The sequence below is a fragment of the Lissotriton helveticus genome, chromosome 11 (genome assembly GCF_964261635.1).
Source record: "Lissotriton helveticus chromosome 11, aLisHel1.1, whole genome shotgun sequence".
NCBI lineage: Eukaryota > Metazoa > Chordata > Amphibia > Caudata > Salamandridae > Lissotriton > Lissotriton helveticus.
In genome coordinates, this window is record NC_136072.1 from 314205897 (window position 1) to 314222351 (window position 16455).

General features: G+C 46.9%; 1 protein-coding gene across 9 annotated transcripts in view; it reads right to left on the reverse strand.

The window, feature by feature from the left end:
• Window positions 1-11436: 11436 nt before the first annotated feature.
• The window catches only part of SNED1 (sushi, nidogen and EGF like domains 1), a 2618914-nt gene continuing 2613895 nt past the window's right edge, over window positions 11437-16455 (reverse strand). For all 9 annotated transcript variants that reach the window (XM_078665627.1, XM_078665624.1, XM_078665625.1 and 6 more), the window contains 2 exons: window positions 14902-14938; window positions 11437-14351 (listed from right to left, as the gene is read on the reverse strand). In XM_078665627.1, coding sequence (XP_078521753.1) covers window positions 14913-14938 — 26 coding nt within the window. In that variant the 3' untranslated portion in view covers window positions 11437-14351; window positions 14902-14912. The remainder of the gene's footprint in view (window positions 14352-14901; window positions 14939-16455) is intronic.

Below are 16455 nucleotides of genomic sequence, written 5' to 3' on the forward strand. Positions count from 1 at the left end.
TACCTGCAATGTGTTAAAAACCACCGTGCCTAGGTGTTTCCTTCCCTATGGTAGATCTGCAGACGCACCCACCTATAAGGAAGCGAAATCTAATTCTAGCGTTAAAGCCAGTTCAGTCTCCATCTCCTTACCCTTAAGTTCCGCCACACTTCAAATAATAAAAGCCTTACATCAGCCTGTAGCCAGGAGCCCAACCCCCCGAATCCGAATAAACCCTGTAAAGAACCCTTCTTCGGACCTGAATTTCTTCCTAGCCTTGGGGGTCTCCAGATCTACTGTTGGATATTATCCGCCGGGGAAAAAAAGCAAAGAAACTTTGGTCTTTGAACTGTTTCGAAATCCTCCACGTATTTTATTAAATTCCCTCCCTCTCAGGGATATCCTTGTTAGATTCAATTTCAGTTGGGTTTCAGCCTGGCAAACAAGGCAGGGAAGTATCTAGAGTCTCCTTTATTTCACCTTTTATTGTGCAGATAGTGCTCCAGGCGTTAGATGATTTAACTAAGGAAGACCTACAACCCCCATGCCCCCCTAAAAGGAACCCCGCTCCACCTGTTTCTGAGCCGGGCCCTACACCATCCTCTGTTTTACATGTCCATGGTGGATTATCTGCCACCCAATAGGAGCGATTTATTCTTCCCAAGGCCTGGAAGATTGTGGCAAGGCAGCAAGCCACCCAAAAATCTGAGGGCGGTTATAGTAAAGTATAGACCAGCCGAGCAGACTGAGGTAACTGTATGGGGGCAGGGTAACATGTTCTTTTCCCTACAGCAACTCTCTGAGGATGCCGACTAGAATGCAAGGCTTAGGGTCCCATGGAGTGAGGGGTCCTCTCCAAACCTGAGAATACTGAGTTTTAATATCCATGGGTGGTGAACTTGAAGAAAGTTTGAAACCCTTTCATTTGATTTTCTTACAGGTGTCTTGCTTGAGAGAGGATCAGACAGTATAAGGTTTTATGGTATTACACAGTAAAGGCCAGGGCCGGAGTAAGGGAAGAGCATCTGCAGGTGTTCTAACATTAAAATCCACGAAGGTAATTAAGAAATCATTGGAGGTCCTAAACGTTTCTAGTGGTCTGCAGCTTTCTGGGGTTGAAATTGGCTTGAGCAATAACATATATAGATGCTTCCTTCTTGCAAATGAGAGGCTGGCTAGAATAGTTTGAACTTTCTTTCCAGAGTCTGGTAGCAAAATACCTGGAAGCAGGAATAATGTCCAGGGATGTTAACACCCATCTTTTTCCTACACAGATGGACTTACAGTTGGAAGAAGCTTTGGAATCATATAACATTCCTCTAGCACAATTTCCTCCTGGTGTTCTTAAAAAGGAGGCCAAAGTGCTGAGCTAATGGCTGGTGAACAACGGTCTGAGCTACTTAAATGGCAGATATAAAAGTGATATGCCAGCAGCCACAACCTTACGGCAGGGTCTGTCCCCAGGCCCGATTCACGTTCTATTGGCACTTCAATCTCATCCTGGACTTTGAAGTGGCAAAATATGATGGCAGTGACCACTGGGAAACCTCAGCAGTTCTGAGCCTGTATGAGCTGGTGACCCCTGAAAGGGTATTGCCACTAGGGGTGTCCTATCCACGAAGGCTTACAACACGCCTAGAAGCCATTAATCTCCAACATTTAGCCGCCTTTCAGTTAAATGAGAATTTCGATATCCTATCCATTTGTTTCAAGAACAAAATTGAATGGTACAACAAAGTTGTAAATCAAGATCTGGCCTGTATAACACCAAACATTAGTGAGAAGGGGCTTCGACTAGACCCTTGTATTAAGGGGGAAGTGTAGGAAAGTGGGTTTCTGTTGCAGTAACCCCCCACTTTGTGCCAGACTACTGATGCACCTTTACTTGGTGTGCCCTCGGTCCCTGCCAATCAGGTACCCAGGGTATGTGTTCTTTTCCCAAAACTAAACCAAATTGGCATTTCTGGCCACAGGTCAGTCCCTGGTAAATGTTACCACAGGTACCCAGGGCACTGTGACCAGAGAAGGCCTCTAAGGGCTGCTGCACTTATTGTGCCACCCTTAGAGGTCCTGTACCACTGCACACACACACTGCCTTTGCAGGCTGCATGTTTTGGTGCAGAACAAAGTGAAGAGTCGACATGGCACACATCCCTGTGTGCCATGCCTACAACCCACTGCCCTGGCATAGATCAGTCACCCCTCTAGTTGGATGCACTATACCAGTGGTGAGGGTACAGGTGCATGAGCCCTGTACCCCTACAGTGTCTAAGTCCATTCTTAGACATTGTGAGTGCAGTACTGCCATTAAGAGTATATGGTGCTGGGAGCTTGTCATTATGAACTCCACAGCACCATAATGGCAACACTGAAAACTGAGAATCAAACTTCTCAGCACATTAAACCCACACTGATGCCAGGGTGGGATTTAATGAAAAATGCACACCAAGGGCATCTCAGAGATGCCCCCTGAAAAGTAACCCACCTCTAGTGTCCCGCCTGAGTGGCTGCTTAGGCTGCCATCAACAGACATGTTTCTGGACCCCTGGGTTGAGAGCCTGCTGCTCTCCGGGGCCTGAAACAATGCACATCCTGGGATGAGGTGCAAGTCTACTCCCCCAGGATGGGCAGGGTTCACAAAGGGGAAGCTTCAAAGGCCTGCTGCCTTTGTGAGCTTCCCCCGGCCACTTGCTGCTTTCAGCAACTGGTCCCCACTGTTTCTACCCGCCACTTTAGGCGGGAGAACCGGCAGGAAAAACACGTAAGGATGAGAGGTGTGCCCACCTCTGCCAACTGCACCCCTCAGGTTGGGGAGGCCAGGTGAAGTACAACTTCGAGTCCCCGCCATCTTGAGGATGGGGGACCCAACCAACCAGGGACAGGCTCCTGCCCCCCTCCCACTGGAGGGTGGAACAATAGGGGTGTGTCCTGCAGCCAGCAACCTCAAAAACCCCGAAGGACCTGCCTGCCTTCACTTCCAAAGACTACTTCTCCTGTCAACACCGGATTTGTTCAAATGCAACCTCTGGCAGCAGTCGGAGACCGCAAATCCAGTCCACTCTGCACCCGCTGAACCCGACCCGGCCCGAGCGGAAAAACATCACGAGGAGGTCACCCCGGCGATCCTGACCCGAGATCCGGCGACCCCTGACCTGCCTCCAGCCCACTCCTACTGACTAAATCCACAAGGCCCTTCTGATTGCGACCCGGAGTTGGTAAGAAGATCCGACCCCAAAAGGCAACCCTGCACCCGACGCCCCACAGCCTTGTGTGCCCAAACCAACGGTGCCTAACCAACCCCTTCGCTGCCAAAGTCACTGAGAGACTTGTAAACGCTCAGCTGACGGCCTTCATCGAAGAGAACTCCATCCTAGACTCCTCCCAGCCCAGATTCCAAAGCAACCACAGCACCGAGACCATCCTCCTTGCCGCCACCAACGACATCTGCATGCTACTTGACCAGGGCCACATGGCGGCCCTCATCCTACTAGACCACTCTGCAGCCTTTGACACTGTCTCTCACCGCACCCTCGCAGCCAGACTTCACGATGCTGGGATACGAGGAACCACCCTCAACTGGATCCAATCCTTTCTCTCCGGCAGAACGCAGAGGATCAGACTCCCGCCCTTCCTCTCCGAACCCACAGAGATCAACTGCGGAGTACCCCAAGGTTCATCGCTCAGCCCCATGCTCTTCAACATATCCATGGCCCACCTCGCCGCCATCGTCGGACAGCATCGTCTCAGCATAATATCACACGCCGATGACACCCAGCTCCTCCTCTCTCTCACGAAGAACCCCGAAGAAACCAGACTCTGCTTCCAGGAAGGAATGAAGGACATCGTAGCCTGGATGAAAAACAGCTTCCTGAAGCTCAACTCGGAGAAGACCGAGGTCCTCATCCTCGGATCCTCCACCTCCGCCTGGGACAACATCTGGTGGCTCTACGCCCTCGGGAGTCCACCCACCCCTACAAACCACGCACGGAACCTCGGCACCGTCCTTGACCCCTTCCTCACCAAGACCCGCCAGATAAACTCAGTCGCCTCCACCAGTTTCAACTGCCTTCGCATCCTCCGCAAGACCTTCAAATGGATACCCCCGTATGCTCTATAAAACTCTGATTGATTGATTGAACATGAACAAACTACATTTTTACTGTGAAACCTGACCCTTTTTTTGCAAAGTGCCTAGCTGAAGGTTTTGAACACTAGCTCTGCCGGCACCAAGGAAACCTAGCAAACCTGTACATTTTTTGAAACTGGACACCCAGGGGAATTCAGGATGGTGTAACTTCTGTGGCTCTCACCAGGTTGTGTTACCCAGAATCCCTTGCAAACCTCAAACTTTGTTTTAAAAAAATTCTGCGATGTAAAGTTCTGGAATCTGCGTGGGTCAACAAACTTTCACCCACCCCACAATCTCCAAAGTCTCTCAATAAAAATGGTAGCTCACTTGTGTGTGTGGTTCAAGTACCCACAACAGGCAATTGCCCAAACGGTATTGTGGAGATACCAAAATTACCTATCACAAAACTACCTGGTTTTGCAAGGGGGGCACCTGGGTTTTTGGCCCCGGGTTCAGCAGCTATCTAGGCAACCTACCGAACCCACACATTTCTGAACACTAGACAAACTGGGGAGTCCAGGGAGGTATAGTTTGCGTGCATCCCCCAATGTTTCCCTACCCAGAATACCCTGTAAGCCTCAAATTTAGATGGAAAAAAATCACATTTTCTGCACTTTTCTGAGTGGGAACCGGGCTGACACAAATTTCCTACCACCAAAGCATTCCCCCGGGTCTCCCGATAAAAAAGAAACCTCAAGTGTGTGGGTAGGCAAAGTGGCTGCAACAGGAATTGGCAACATGAATTGGCCCAAATTGTACTGCGCAGTGTTTTCACTGTAAAAATATGGAGTGTCCACGTTGCATTTTGGGCTGTTTCCTGTCACTGGCACTAGGCCTACCCACACAAGTGAGGTACCACTTTTATCGGGAGACTTAGGGGAACAAAGAATTGTAGAGCAACTATTATCTATTGACTTTTGATGAATATCTGCCTTCCAAATATAGGACAATGTGTAAAAAAGAATGTGTAAAAAAGAAGTCACATTGAAAATTGTCCTATATTTTACATGCTAGTATGGGTACCCACCATTTCGGAGATGTGCAAATGGCTACTGTTTCTAAACTCTATATTTTGTTCCCATTTCGGTAATACATAGGTGTCTTTCATACCGATTTTCACTATTTTTATTTTCCCAAATGAATTGCTATATACTCGGTACACAATAAAAAAAAACATTGCAAGACACTGCTCAGCTATTGGTTCTGGGTTACTCTGGTTCGTGGTGAACCTACCGATTCGATATATCCCCAGAACCAGAAAGGTCCAGCAGATGTAGCGGTATATTGCTTTCAAAACGCTGTCATACTTAGAAGAATTTACAGGTGAAAACGTTGGCACAAATGGCTGTTTTTTCCAACCCTTTTTCAATTTTTCCTATTTTCAGCTGTTTATGTAAAAAAACCTTGAAGGAATTTACACAAATGACCCCTTGCTGAATTCAGAATGTTGTCTACTTTTCTGAAATGTATAGCTTTCGAGGATCCATTATTTCTTTCAGACCCATTTCTACCATTAACTAGAAGGAGGTTGAAAGAACAAAAAATAGGCTATGTGCCAGTAAAATGGCAAAACTGTGTAAATAATTTTGGTTTTCTGACAAAAGTCTGTCAGTCCCTGAAAGCTAGGAAGATGGTGATTTCAGCATGAGAAATCCTTTGTTGATACTATTTGCAGGGAAAAAACACATACGCTTTCTTCTGCAGCCCTTTTTTCCCCATAAAAAATAAATTGCCTTATTTTGGCTAATTTCTGGATCTCCTTCAGGGTAATCAACAAACCCTGGGTACATATGAAATTCCTATGATGTTGGAAGAAAAGGAAACAACTTTGGCGTGGATACCTTATTTGGTCAAAAAGTTACAGGGGCCTAAGTGCGAACTACCCCAATTAGCCAAAATAAGGCTTAGCACAGGGAGGGAAAAGGCCTAGAAGCGAAGGGGTTAAACATAATTTACGCTGTGAAAGAGCGTTATCTTAAAGAAGGGAATTTATATGTGCTTCAGTCTCTCGCAGTGCGAATTTCTTCTCTTTTTAAACATTTTAAAATGGGATAAGTGGATAAATGTTTAATGAATCAGACCCTTAGGGCTACAAGAGAATACTTATTTATATTCCCATAAACCTGATCTTCGTAGGCTAATTAGTTAATGATTTCACCCCGGCTTGTAATATAAAGCGTTTTATGTTCAATATTAATTTAAAAACTGTGTAAACTTTACTCTTTATTAATAAACATTAAGGGCCCGATGTAGGTAGCCAAATACCGGTCGGTAACGGCCGAAAATCGGTAAATTCGGCCATTACCGACCGGTATTAGTGCATCGAGATGTATGTCACCAAAAACGTACCGAATCGGTAAATACCAGTCGGTAAAACACCGAATCGGTATTACACGATTCGGAATTTACCGAATACATAATCTCCGATTCGGTAAATAAGAAATGGTAAGTTACCGAATCGGTAAATACCGAATTCATATTTACCGAGTCGGTAAATAAGAAGTGGTAAAAAAGGCCATTTGAGATGTAGCAAAGTCAGGAAATACCGAATTTCGTGAAATTCGGTATTTAAGAGTCGGTATTTAACATGGATTGGAAGCAGGTGGAAACCAGGAACAGGATATATAAGAAGCTCCCAAAATGCAACAGTACACCCACAATGGCGGCCTTCTACGTAATTGCAAGGCGGCTACGGATACAGGCAGCAGGAGAGAGGGTCTGGCTAAGGGAGGAGCATGTATATAGGCAGAGGATCACCCTCTTCCAACTCACTGAAGCAGAGATCCTGCAAAGGTACCGACTCCACCCCAGAACAATCCTGGACTTGATCAGGGACCTCCACCCATATCTGGAACACCCAACCCCAAGAGCACATGCCATCCCACCCCATGTACAGGTGCTGTGCTGCCTACACCTTCTTGCCTCTGGGAGCTACCAGCACGTGATAGCCACTGTAGGTTGAGTGTCCCAGAGCTGCCTGTCACGCTTCTTCAGAAAATTCCTAAACGCCATGATGCAGAGGATGGAGCACTACATTGATTTCCCTGAGACACCTGCAGAACTAGCAAGGACATAAACCGAATTCTATCAACTTGCACAGTTCCCGCACATAATAGGCTGCATCGATGGTACGCACATCCCACTATGCCCACCTGCAGCAACTGAGCACCTTTACAGAAACCGGAAGTCCACACATTCAATCAATGTGCAGGTGATCTGCAACGCTAGCAACATGATAACGGACATTGTAGCCAAATATCCTGAGAGTACCCACGACTCCTACATATTCACCAACAGTGGGATATACAGACGCCTTGTTGCAGGTGATTTTGGGGATGGATACCTGCTGGGTAAGTATGTGTGAGACACCCTGACAGTTCATGCAGAAGGAGCACTCCTGAGTATGTGACTAATCTAATTATCCTTTCCCACCCAGGTGACAGTGCATATGCCCTGCGTTCATTTGTGCTCACCCCCTACCTGAACCCATCCACCAGGAGTGAAAGGCGTTATAACCTGGCACACAGAACAACACGTTGCGTAGTGGAACGTACATTTGGGCTGCTGAAAAGTAGATTTAGGTGCCTCCATAAGAGTGGAGCTGCACGTCAGTACACGCCAATAATCTGTTGCAAGATTATTGCGACCTGCGCCATGCTGCACAATCTTGCCACCAAGGAGGGCACAGAGATAGAACTCACATATCATGAGGACATTGATGATGGGACAGTACAAGCAGATCACAATGCAGCAGGAGCAGCACCAGCAACAGATGGTCGACTGCGACGTGCTGAAATTACCAACAGATACTTCTAATTGAGCGATGACACACAGCCATGTCCAGTGATTGGAACACTCACTTTAATGTACACAACTGCACCTTCCAAAAAAACAATAATCAAATTAAATGCACCTTGCACAATGTTTTGCCAAAGTTTCCTCTCTTTGACCTGTCCTATGATCAATATGTCTTTCAATGCTTGCGCTTCCGCATGATGTTTTGCGAGGCACGGGGCTGGGGGTCTAGATGTGCAGTGGTGCCGGTGTCTTCGGCATGGAGTCTGCTGTTCCTACGTATGTCCTGAACAGGCGTGCTGGACCTACTTCTGCTCATTGACTCCTCAGTGTCCCCAACAACCATGTTGCCACCTGTGGCTGTCAGCTGTGTCAGCATTGCCTCCATTGCTGAGGTCACCCTCCCCATCCCCCGGGACAAGTCACTGCAGCAGTGAACAATGTCAGTCTGCAGATTAACAGAGCGGTGACACTGCAGGGTGGTGGAAGTTGCCAACCGGTTAATCGACTGATTGAGCAGCCTGACCTCGCGCCTATACCTGCGAATCTCTTCTTGGTCACTTTGCAGCCTGTCACAGAGGGTGCCCATGCGCACCTCCATGCCCCTCACCCCTCTGCCATGGACTCCATCCCTTTGCCCATTGCCTCCATCCCTTTGCCCATGGCCTCCATTCCCCTTGCCATGGCACCTATCCCCCGATCGATGTCCGACATCCTGGTATGCAGGATGCGCACCTGCCAGTGCACAGCCATGATGCCTTTGGCCTGCATACGCTGGACTTTCACCATTGTGGCTTCAAGCCCAGCGAACACACCCTGCACATCCTGCCCCTCATCCTGCTCTCGTGCCCTACGGACACGGTCACCTGCACGGCCAGATCCCAGTGAGCCAAGTTGTCCAGCGTGGCCAGCCATTGTTGGTGTAGTAGGTCTGGGAGCCACTACCATTTCCTCATCGCAGCTCTCCAGGATCCGTAAAGGTGGTACATCCTGCCTCCTTGGCCTCACACGCACAGGGGACCCTGAGCTGGGTGTTGTGGCTTCTGCTGGTGCTGGCTGAGTCTGTGTGTCGAACAGCAGGGGCGAGAGTGGATGAGCAGTGGTGTTGTGCTCCATTGCTGTGGGTGCCTGGGGTGTGGATGTTTCCTCAGGGACAGTGCTAGGTCCAGCAGTGTCTTTGGCCTTCTCCCACGCAGACGATGTTGTGGCACTACACTCCCCTCCCAGCGCTGCTCTGCGCGATGACTCTCCTGTGAACAGACATGGACAATGATCAGCTGCCTGTTTTCCCAACACAGATTCCTAACACACATTTTCATTTGCCTAGACTGTTTGTGCATGGGGAGTGTGGCATGGCATGCAGGGTTCGGTGTTGGCAGCTTTGATGTAAGTACCTATGACTACAACTACCATGATGCATTGCTGGGGACTACAGTCATGTGTGCTAGATTGTGAGTGATTCACCCACATTGGGTGATTGATTGATTGATTGGGGAAGGGGCCTGGGAATGGGTGGGGTACATGTCCATGCATCTTACCTTTCTTACTTGCAGCTCTGGCTGAGCTATCAGCATCCCCGATCCCATCCGATCCCATGTATGCTTTCAGGCTCCATGGTTGATTCCACGAGCTGCTCCAGGTCGGTGAGGCTTGGGGCACGGCTCTTCCCTCCACCGGTTGCTGCTGATTCCTTCCTCTGGGTGGCTAGTTTTTTTTTGGTGGTGATCCTCAGATCATACCACCTCTTCTTCATGTCGTCAATTGCTCTGTGGGTCACTCCTAGAGCATTGACCTTGCTCTGTATTGCCAGCCAGGTGGTCCTCTTTACAGACTCAGCAACTTGCAGAGACTGTCTCCCAAACAGCTGGCTGTAGTGCTGCACAACCTCCTCCACCAGCACCTGAGCTCTGTTGGGCTGAATTTCACCTTTCTCTTCCTGTCCCCTTCATCCTTTTGTGCCTCCTGGGACTCCATGCTGTTGCTCTTGGTCTCACTGCAGCCTGCTCCTCTGTCTCCCATCCAGCTCTCTCTGCAGTTCTGTTGCTCTGCACCTGCATGGGTGTGGCCACCTCCAGGTACTGGGGTGTGGTACTTGCACCTGATTGGCTGATCTCTCAGATGCTAGGTTGTGGGGTGTGGTGGGTGTCCCTGATTGGTGCACAGGCTCACATGTCATGTATTCGAAATTTCGAGATCGGATTTTACCGATTCGGTATTTACCGATTCGGTAAATTCCGATTCGGTGTCTCCCATTCATTCCTATGGGACTGGAAGGCCATAGGGTTGTATGGGTGTTACCGAGTCGGATATTACCGAATCGGTAGATACCGATTCGGTATTTACCGAGTTTGAATACCGATTCGGTATTTTTTACTGGATTTTTACCTACATTTGGGTTTCCGGTTCATAAATACCGATTTGGTATGAGTCGTTATTTATGAACCGGTAAAAAAAAATTACCTACATCGGGCCCTAAATGCTTCTGTCTGGGGGAAACCACAATGAATTCCTCTCTCTTCAGTATATCGGGATTTCTTACGCTGTAAAATGCATACAGCCTAGGATATTGGCTGCGTTTTCTCTACCCAAAAATATGCAACAATACAAAATGTAAGCGAAATTGACATGATATTTTTCCTCGTAACAAGGAGTCTGCAGAAGTGAAAAATCAACAAGTTCAGTGGTATAGGCATTACAGGCCGGAAGAGGTGGCCGCTTACAAGGGCCTTCCAGTAAAATGGAGCTCAGGCAGAGGGCAAGCAGCATGTTATGAAATTGGTGTTGTGTGAGGAGAAAAGACAAATGTATGTCAAATCTAAAAAAATAAGAAATAGCTCACATATTTTTTTCATTCAGCATTGCTTTTTTCCAAACATAGTTTAAATGAATGATTTCACACTTTAAAAAAACAAAACTTTTTCACCCAGGGAGTTTCAGTGATTTGGACAGAATCACCGTTTTCCTGCATGTTCCTCCCCACATTTCTGCCATATTGTTGCTTGTAATTTTACTTACGGCACTGCTGTACCACAGGTGAAAAAAGTTTGACAAAAGCGAAAACATTTGGGTTTAGAAGTTCTGCCTCACCACTTTTAAAATCCATGAGCTGCCACTGTTATAGTTCATATTTTCAACTGAGTCACCTCAACGTATATATAACCCATAACACACTGAATGCTCCAGAGTTGAGGCTGAAGCACTGTAAGTTTTTCCTCATTTCTCAGTCGGTCAAAAAGAGTTAAAAATTCAAGGTCACCCAAACCTTGGCCTCTCTGCAGAGCGCTTAGAGCAATAGTCGCTTATTCCAGTTGCAAATCTGATTCTTTGCAAATGTGGGTGAAGGGTGTACAAAGTTGTTACTGACGAAATACTGACAAGACAAAAGTAAAAGAACCCATCGCTACATTAAAAAAAAGATACGCTTGGTTGTACAGTATTTTAATGTAAACAGAAAGCAATTTATGCTACCTTCTAAGAAAAGAAAAATGTTTGTTTTTGCGACATAACACACACTTATGCCCACCCCTGCCACCCCCCCAACACACACTCCAATCGCGTAGTGTGTCTCCATCATAAATCAGACCCAGCCCTAGTTCAGCATGAGTTGCCTTACACCCACCAACTACCTCCGCATCACCTACTAAGCATTTAGGTGCTGTGAGTGTTATAGCTGCTTGCCCTCTGGGTCAGTGGCTGTTATGCAATACTAAATTAAAAGCTGGTTTCACTAGAAGGTTGAACTACAATTCCCACAAATACAGTAAAAGGGTCACTAACAAGGACTGGGTCTGCATCAAGAACCAAGGTTGGCGCTGCCAGGCCGTAACTGCGTCTTTCCTCTTGTCATTGGTTGGGTATGGAAGGGGATCATACCTGCAGTCTATCTGCAATTTGCATTTTGGAACATTTGGACAGACCAGGCACATTTGGGCTCAGGGTTTGGCTTACCCATAGGAAGTGTATGGGCTGTTTTCTGGCTTGATTACGGTCCAGGGAAGACATGGCTTGGCAGTTCGAGCTGGACTGTTCCCATGAGGCACAGGGCCAGGACTGATTTGCATATGGCCATGTCTGAACTGGGGTGGCTTGGTGAGCAAAATAACGATGGATTAAACCCAGATCTGTGACTGGGGTGAATGTTTTGCCATTGTACAACATTCCGTTCATCATCTTGTGTGTTTTGCTGTGTCTTTAAGGAGAGGCAGTGCCTTAGCTCAAGTACTCTTCCGAACCAGCAGTTCATGTCAGCAAAGTCTAAAACAGCTTGGGTGGGGATACTCTTCTCAGAGCATATGGGGATTTCCCTCCAGGGCTTGTTGGCTAATGGAGAGGAGCATGGTTTATTCCTAAAAGTAGAATGTGGAGCAAAGATACATAGTTGGTGGTGGTCTATGTTCCTACCTGAGAGTAAGAGACCTTTCTTAAAACAGATTTTATTATTCCCTTCTGGTCAATGTGTTGTAGGTGAGAACTGTGGGCTTGGTGTCCAGCAGAGATTCAGATAAGCCTTGGGAGAAGTTTGGTGGCCTTATTGCTTTCACAGGTGGTTAGACAATGGCAAAATGACATAGCATTGGTAGAGTTCTGAAGGGCTGTGCATCTTACTGTGTTTTAAGGCACACAAGTCATACACAACAACTGATTTTGTATTCCTGTTTAGGAAATTCCGCGTACTTTTGACTAAGGCTGATCATGTGAATATTTCCATGTCCCAGAGAGGGGAAAGACAATGCTCTGATCTCTATATATGGAAAATTATTTTCTCAGGGCGAATTGGTGGTACTTGGAGGAGGCCTTGAAAGCTCGAGGGTTGCAAGCAATTTCTTCACATTGTTCATGGGTGGCTATTAGGATGGAGTGTTCGATTTTGAGCAGAATACAGGAATTAAGGGTTCCATTGAGTCGATCATAATTTAGATTCCAGTGGGGCGATTATCTTTGGATGGATGCTGGGTGTGGTACTGATGGGCCAGGCAGGGACCCAAAAGGTTATATCCTTGGTGCTTTTGGTAGCCAATTACGCAATACTCAGTAAGTGGGTGCATCTCGGATTCTGGATTATCTGATTGAGTATGATAGATTATGGTATACACTAGAAGTAGCTATTTGAGAAAATGTGGTGATTCCCTACAAAGAGTTGACCCATCCAAGAACACTCAAGGCCTTAAATATTCTGCCAAATTGTTGCTGATGGCTTAAACAAAGAATCTTTCATGCTTGAGGAATACAGCGTCACCAGGACTGGAGACTGCTCAGAGTTGTAGGGGCTGAAATGAGCTAGATCATGTGGAAGTAGGGATGAGCTCACTGATGTGAGAGAGTTTGACTCCACAGATTCTCTGGGATTAGGGTTAGAAAGTAAGGGGGATAGACAGGCTTGCTTGCCGTTGTTGCCATGTTTCTTTTCTACTTTCTGATAATACCAATAAAACTCTACTGAAAATTGAATCTACTAACTTAATCATATCTGCTGGGCTTCTTTTAAGAAGACATTGTGCAATTACAATAAACACATGCCTTTGAGGACTTTTGTGGCCAATGCCAAAGTAGAGACAGTGAGGTGAGACACCTGAAGCCCTTAGTAACAACCAGTTAGCTATAGTCTACAAAACCTAAAGAAAGCTGAATGGTGAAATATGGGAGCACCAGGAGATGAGATGGGAAGCTGAAGCATGAACAGAAAAGTTAAGAAAAGGCTGACTGGACATCAACACCCTCATGAACAGTCATATAGACTGGTAGTTCTGCATTGTAAAGTTACAGAATATTAGAGGAATACAGGGGTGGCTCGAGAGACGCTGATACCGTATAGTATTTCTGAGCACTGGAAACGGTTTTGGTCCCATAACTAATGGCTTACTACTTCGCGCTGGCTCCAGTGAGTACTGCAGCCAGAACAATCTCGTGTGAGCTATACCAGGGCTCTTTACACCACAAGAAAACGTCTGGAAGCACTTCAGTGAGAAGGGTGCATCAACATGCCAGTGCACCTTGTTAATAACAGCTGCATTGTTATCCTACGTAACCTTAGCATTGTTGTGAACATCAGTCACGTGTCCGCGTGTGATGTATAAAAGCTGCACAGTTTGTCAATGAGACAAATTCCCTGGGAATGTCTGTTGCTATGCCCAATAAAGAAAGCCCTAGCTGCACCACAAGAACCCATCTTAGCTTTAGCATGGGTCTGTGATTTATAAACATCCTTCCTCATCCAAATTAGAGTATATGGTTGGGGAGAAGAAATGGGAAGGCTCCAGGATTGGGGACTTGTAGGGAGAGAGATTAGAGGGAGAGACACAGCAGGGCTCTTTTATTGGTCATATGATCGCAAAGGAGGGGTTTGGTTTTTGATTCCCTGTTGGTTTTGAACGTCTTTTTATCCAGTACTTGAATCATATTTTCAGATTTCATCCCTGGAAGCTGGCTGGATAAACTTATTTTTCTGCATCTATGGAGGAAAACAAAAGACTACATTAGAAGTTCCTTGCTGGTTATGGTCCAGGCTCAATCACCACCACAAAATACTGCAGAGACTATAAAAGTACTTCACCTTTAGGTTTAAATATTAAATCTTAATATCATCCTGAGGTTCCTGTCAAGTACATTACATCTGAGGTTCTTAAACACCACATGAAACTGTCTTCAATTACACACTCTTCACTCACAATCCTCATTACTAGTCAAGTGGGTGTGCCAACAGACAGCATTGTTGTTGCCCCTCAGTCTCAATATTACCTGCTGTTTCAGTTCTAGGACTCACTTCACACACTGGGCTCAAGCTGTATCTCAATTTATAGCTCCAGTCTCCCCATCATTAACCATGAATGGAGACTTCCACATGTAACAGAACACATATTCCTTTGGATCAACAATAAGATCACTGGTCTGGCATCTCTGTCTACAGAAGTCACAAGGGCATTACACAGGCATATTCTACATCACATCTTGTGCTGCAACTCTGTGCATGTGCCCCATTCAGACAGACTATGAGATCTTACCCTCAGTATCTTCAAGGATTAAGTTGCACTCTGTTTTCTGCGGAGAAAAGACACAGGTTGTTATGGGCAATGAGGATAGCTAACACATGCTATTTCTCTCTCTGTTCACTGACTACTCACTAAAACCTTAACCATTGATACATGTATTTTAATAATAATTGACATGTCAGAGTAAAAATGACTACAGCCACTCTCAAACATCTTTCCTTCCATAAGGAGTTCCGGAAGCAAGTGAAATAAACAGGCAATAGCACCCAGGAGAGAGACATTGGAACAACACAATAGCCTTTGGGTTGTCTCTTTATGCAAGCACATTATTGAAAGTCATTTGTTGCATTTTCGCACGAGGAATACTGTTACACCCCATGGAGCTCCTACTAAACCCAATCTGAAATTAGTGCTCTAAAGAGCACCCTCTAACTATGAGATCTTACATTTCTTAATTGATGTTCCCAAGCCCAAAGGTCCCTTTTGATTAAGCCTAACTCACATGTAGATTCTGTAAGGACCCTCAGGGCGTGGCCGGTGGAGATTGAAGGCCCAGGAGCAGTGGCAGGGGGGTTGAGGTTGACCCTTATAAAGTGATTAGCCTGAGCAAGTGGCTATTTGGGGTTTCGCCGAACTACGGACCAGCGACATGATGACGGTGGGGCTAGCCCTGGGCAGTGCCCTCATGCAGTACACACTCCAATTGCACCACATACTTGGTGAAGGGTGCCACCCGACACCTTATTCGTCTGGAGTCTCTGGTAGTGCAACGGATTAGACTGGTCATGCTTGGGAGAATGGGACGCACTAAGTGCACCAGATCGAGGGCCTCTGCGTAAGCTGCGGGAGCCAGGGACGCTGATCCGCCACAGCAGGTGGCGGAGCAGGTGCCTCCTGATGACCGCCTGGATGCTATACTACAAGCCATTGAGCGCTCTCGTACATCCATGGAAGCTAAATTGGACAAGGTGGCGTTGGATCTTACTCTACTTCACGCTGACCGCTGAAATTTAAAGGATCGGGTCACTGCTGTGGAACAGGAGGTAGCTGAATTGAAGCTGGCCATGGAATTCCAAGAAAAACAGCAGAATGCCCACGAAGTTCGGGTCCGGTATCTTGAGGAGCGTATTGAGGACGTGGAGGGCCGCTCCCTGAGGAACAATGTCCGGTTGATTGGACTGCCGGAGGGTGCAGAGGGGGAGGAGGCGGTCACCTTCCTGGAGCACTGGCTGAAAACCATCTTACCACACAAAGAATTCTCTCTATTCTTCACCATAAAACGGGCACATCGGGGCCCAGGCAGGAACAGGCCCGGGGGCAAGGGCACGTCTGCTCTTCTTCAAACTACTGCACTTCAGGAATCGGGATGTAATCCTCCGAGAAACGAGGAAACTGGACGACATCCAATATGAAAATGTCAAAGTGCTTTTTATTCCGGACTATACAGTGAAGTTCCAACGCCAGAGGGAGTCCTTCTTGCCGGTCAAGCGTCAGCTTTGGCAGCTCAATCTCTCCTTTTCGCTGCTGTTGCCCGCTCGGCTTTGCATAATCTCCAATGGGAAGTCC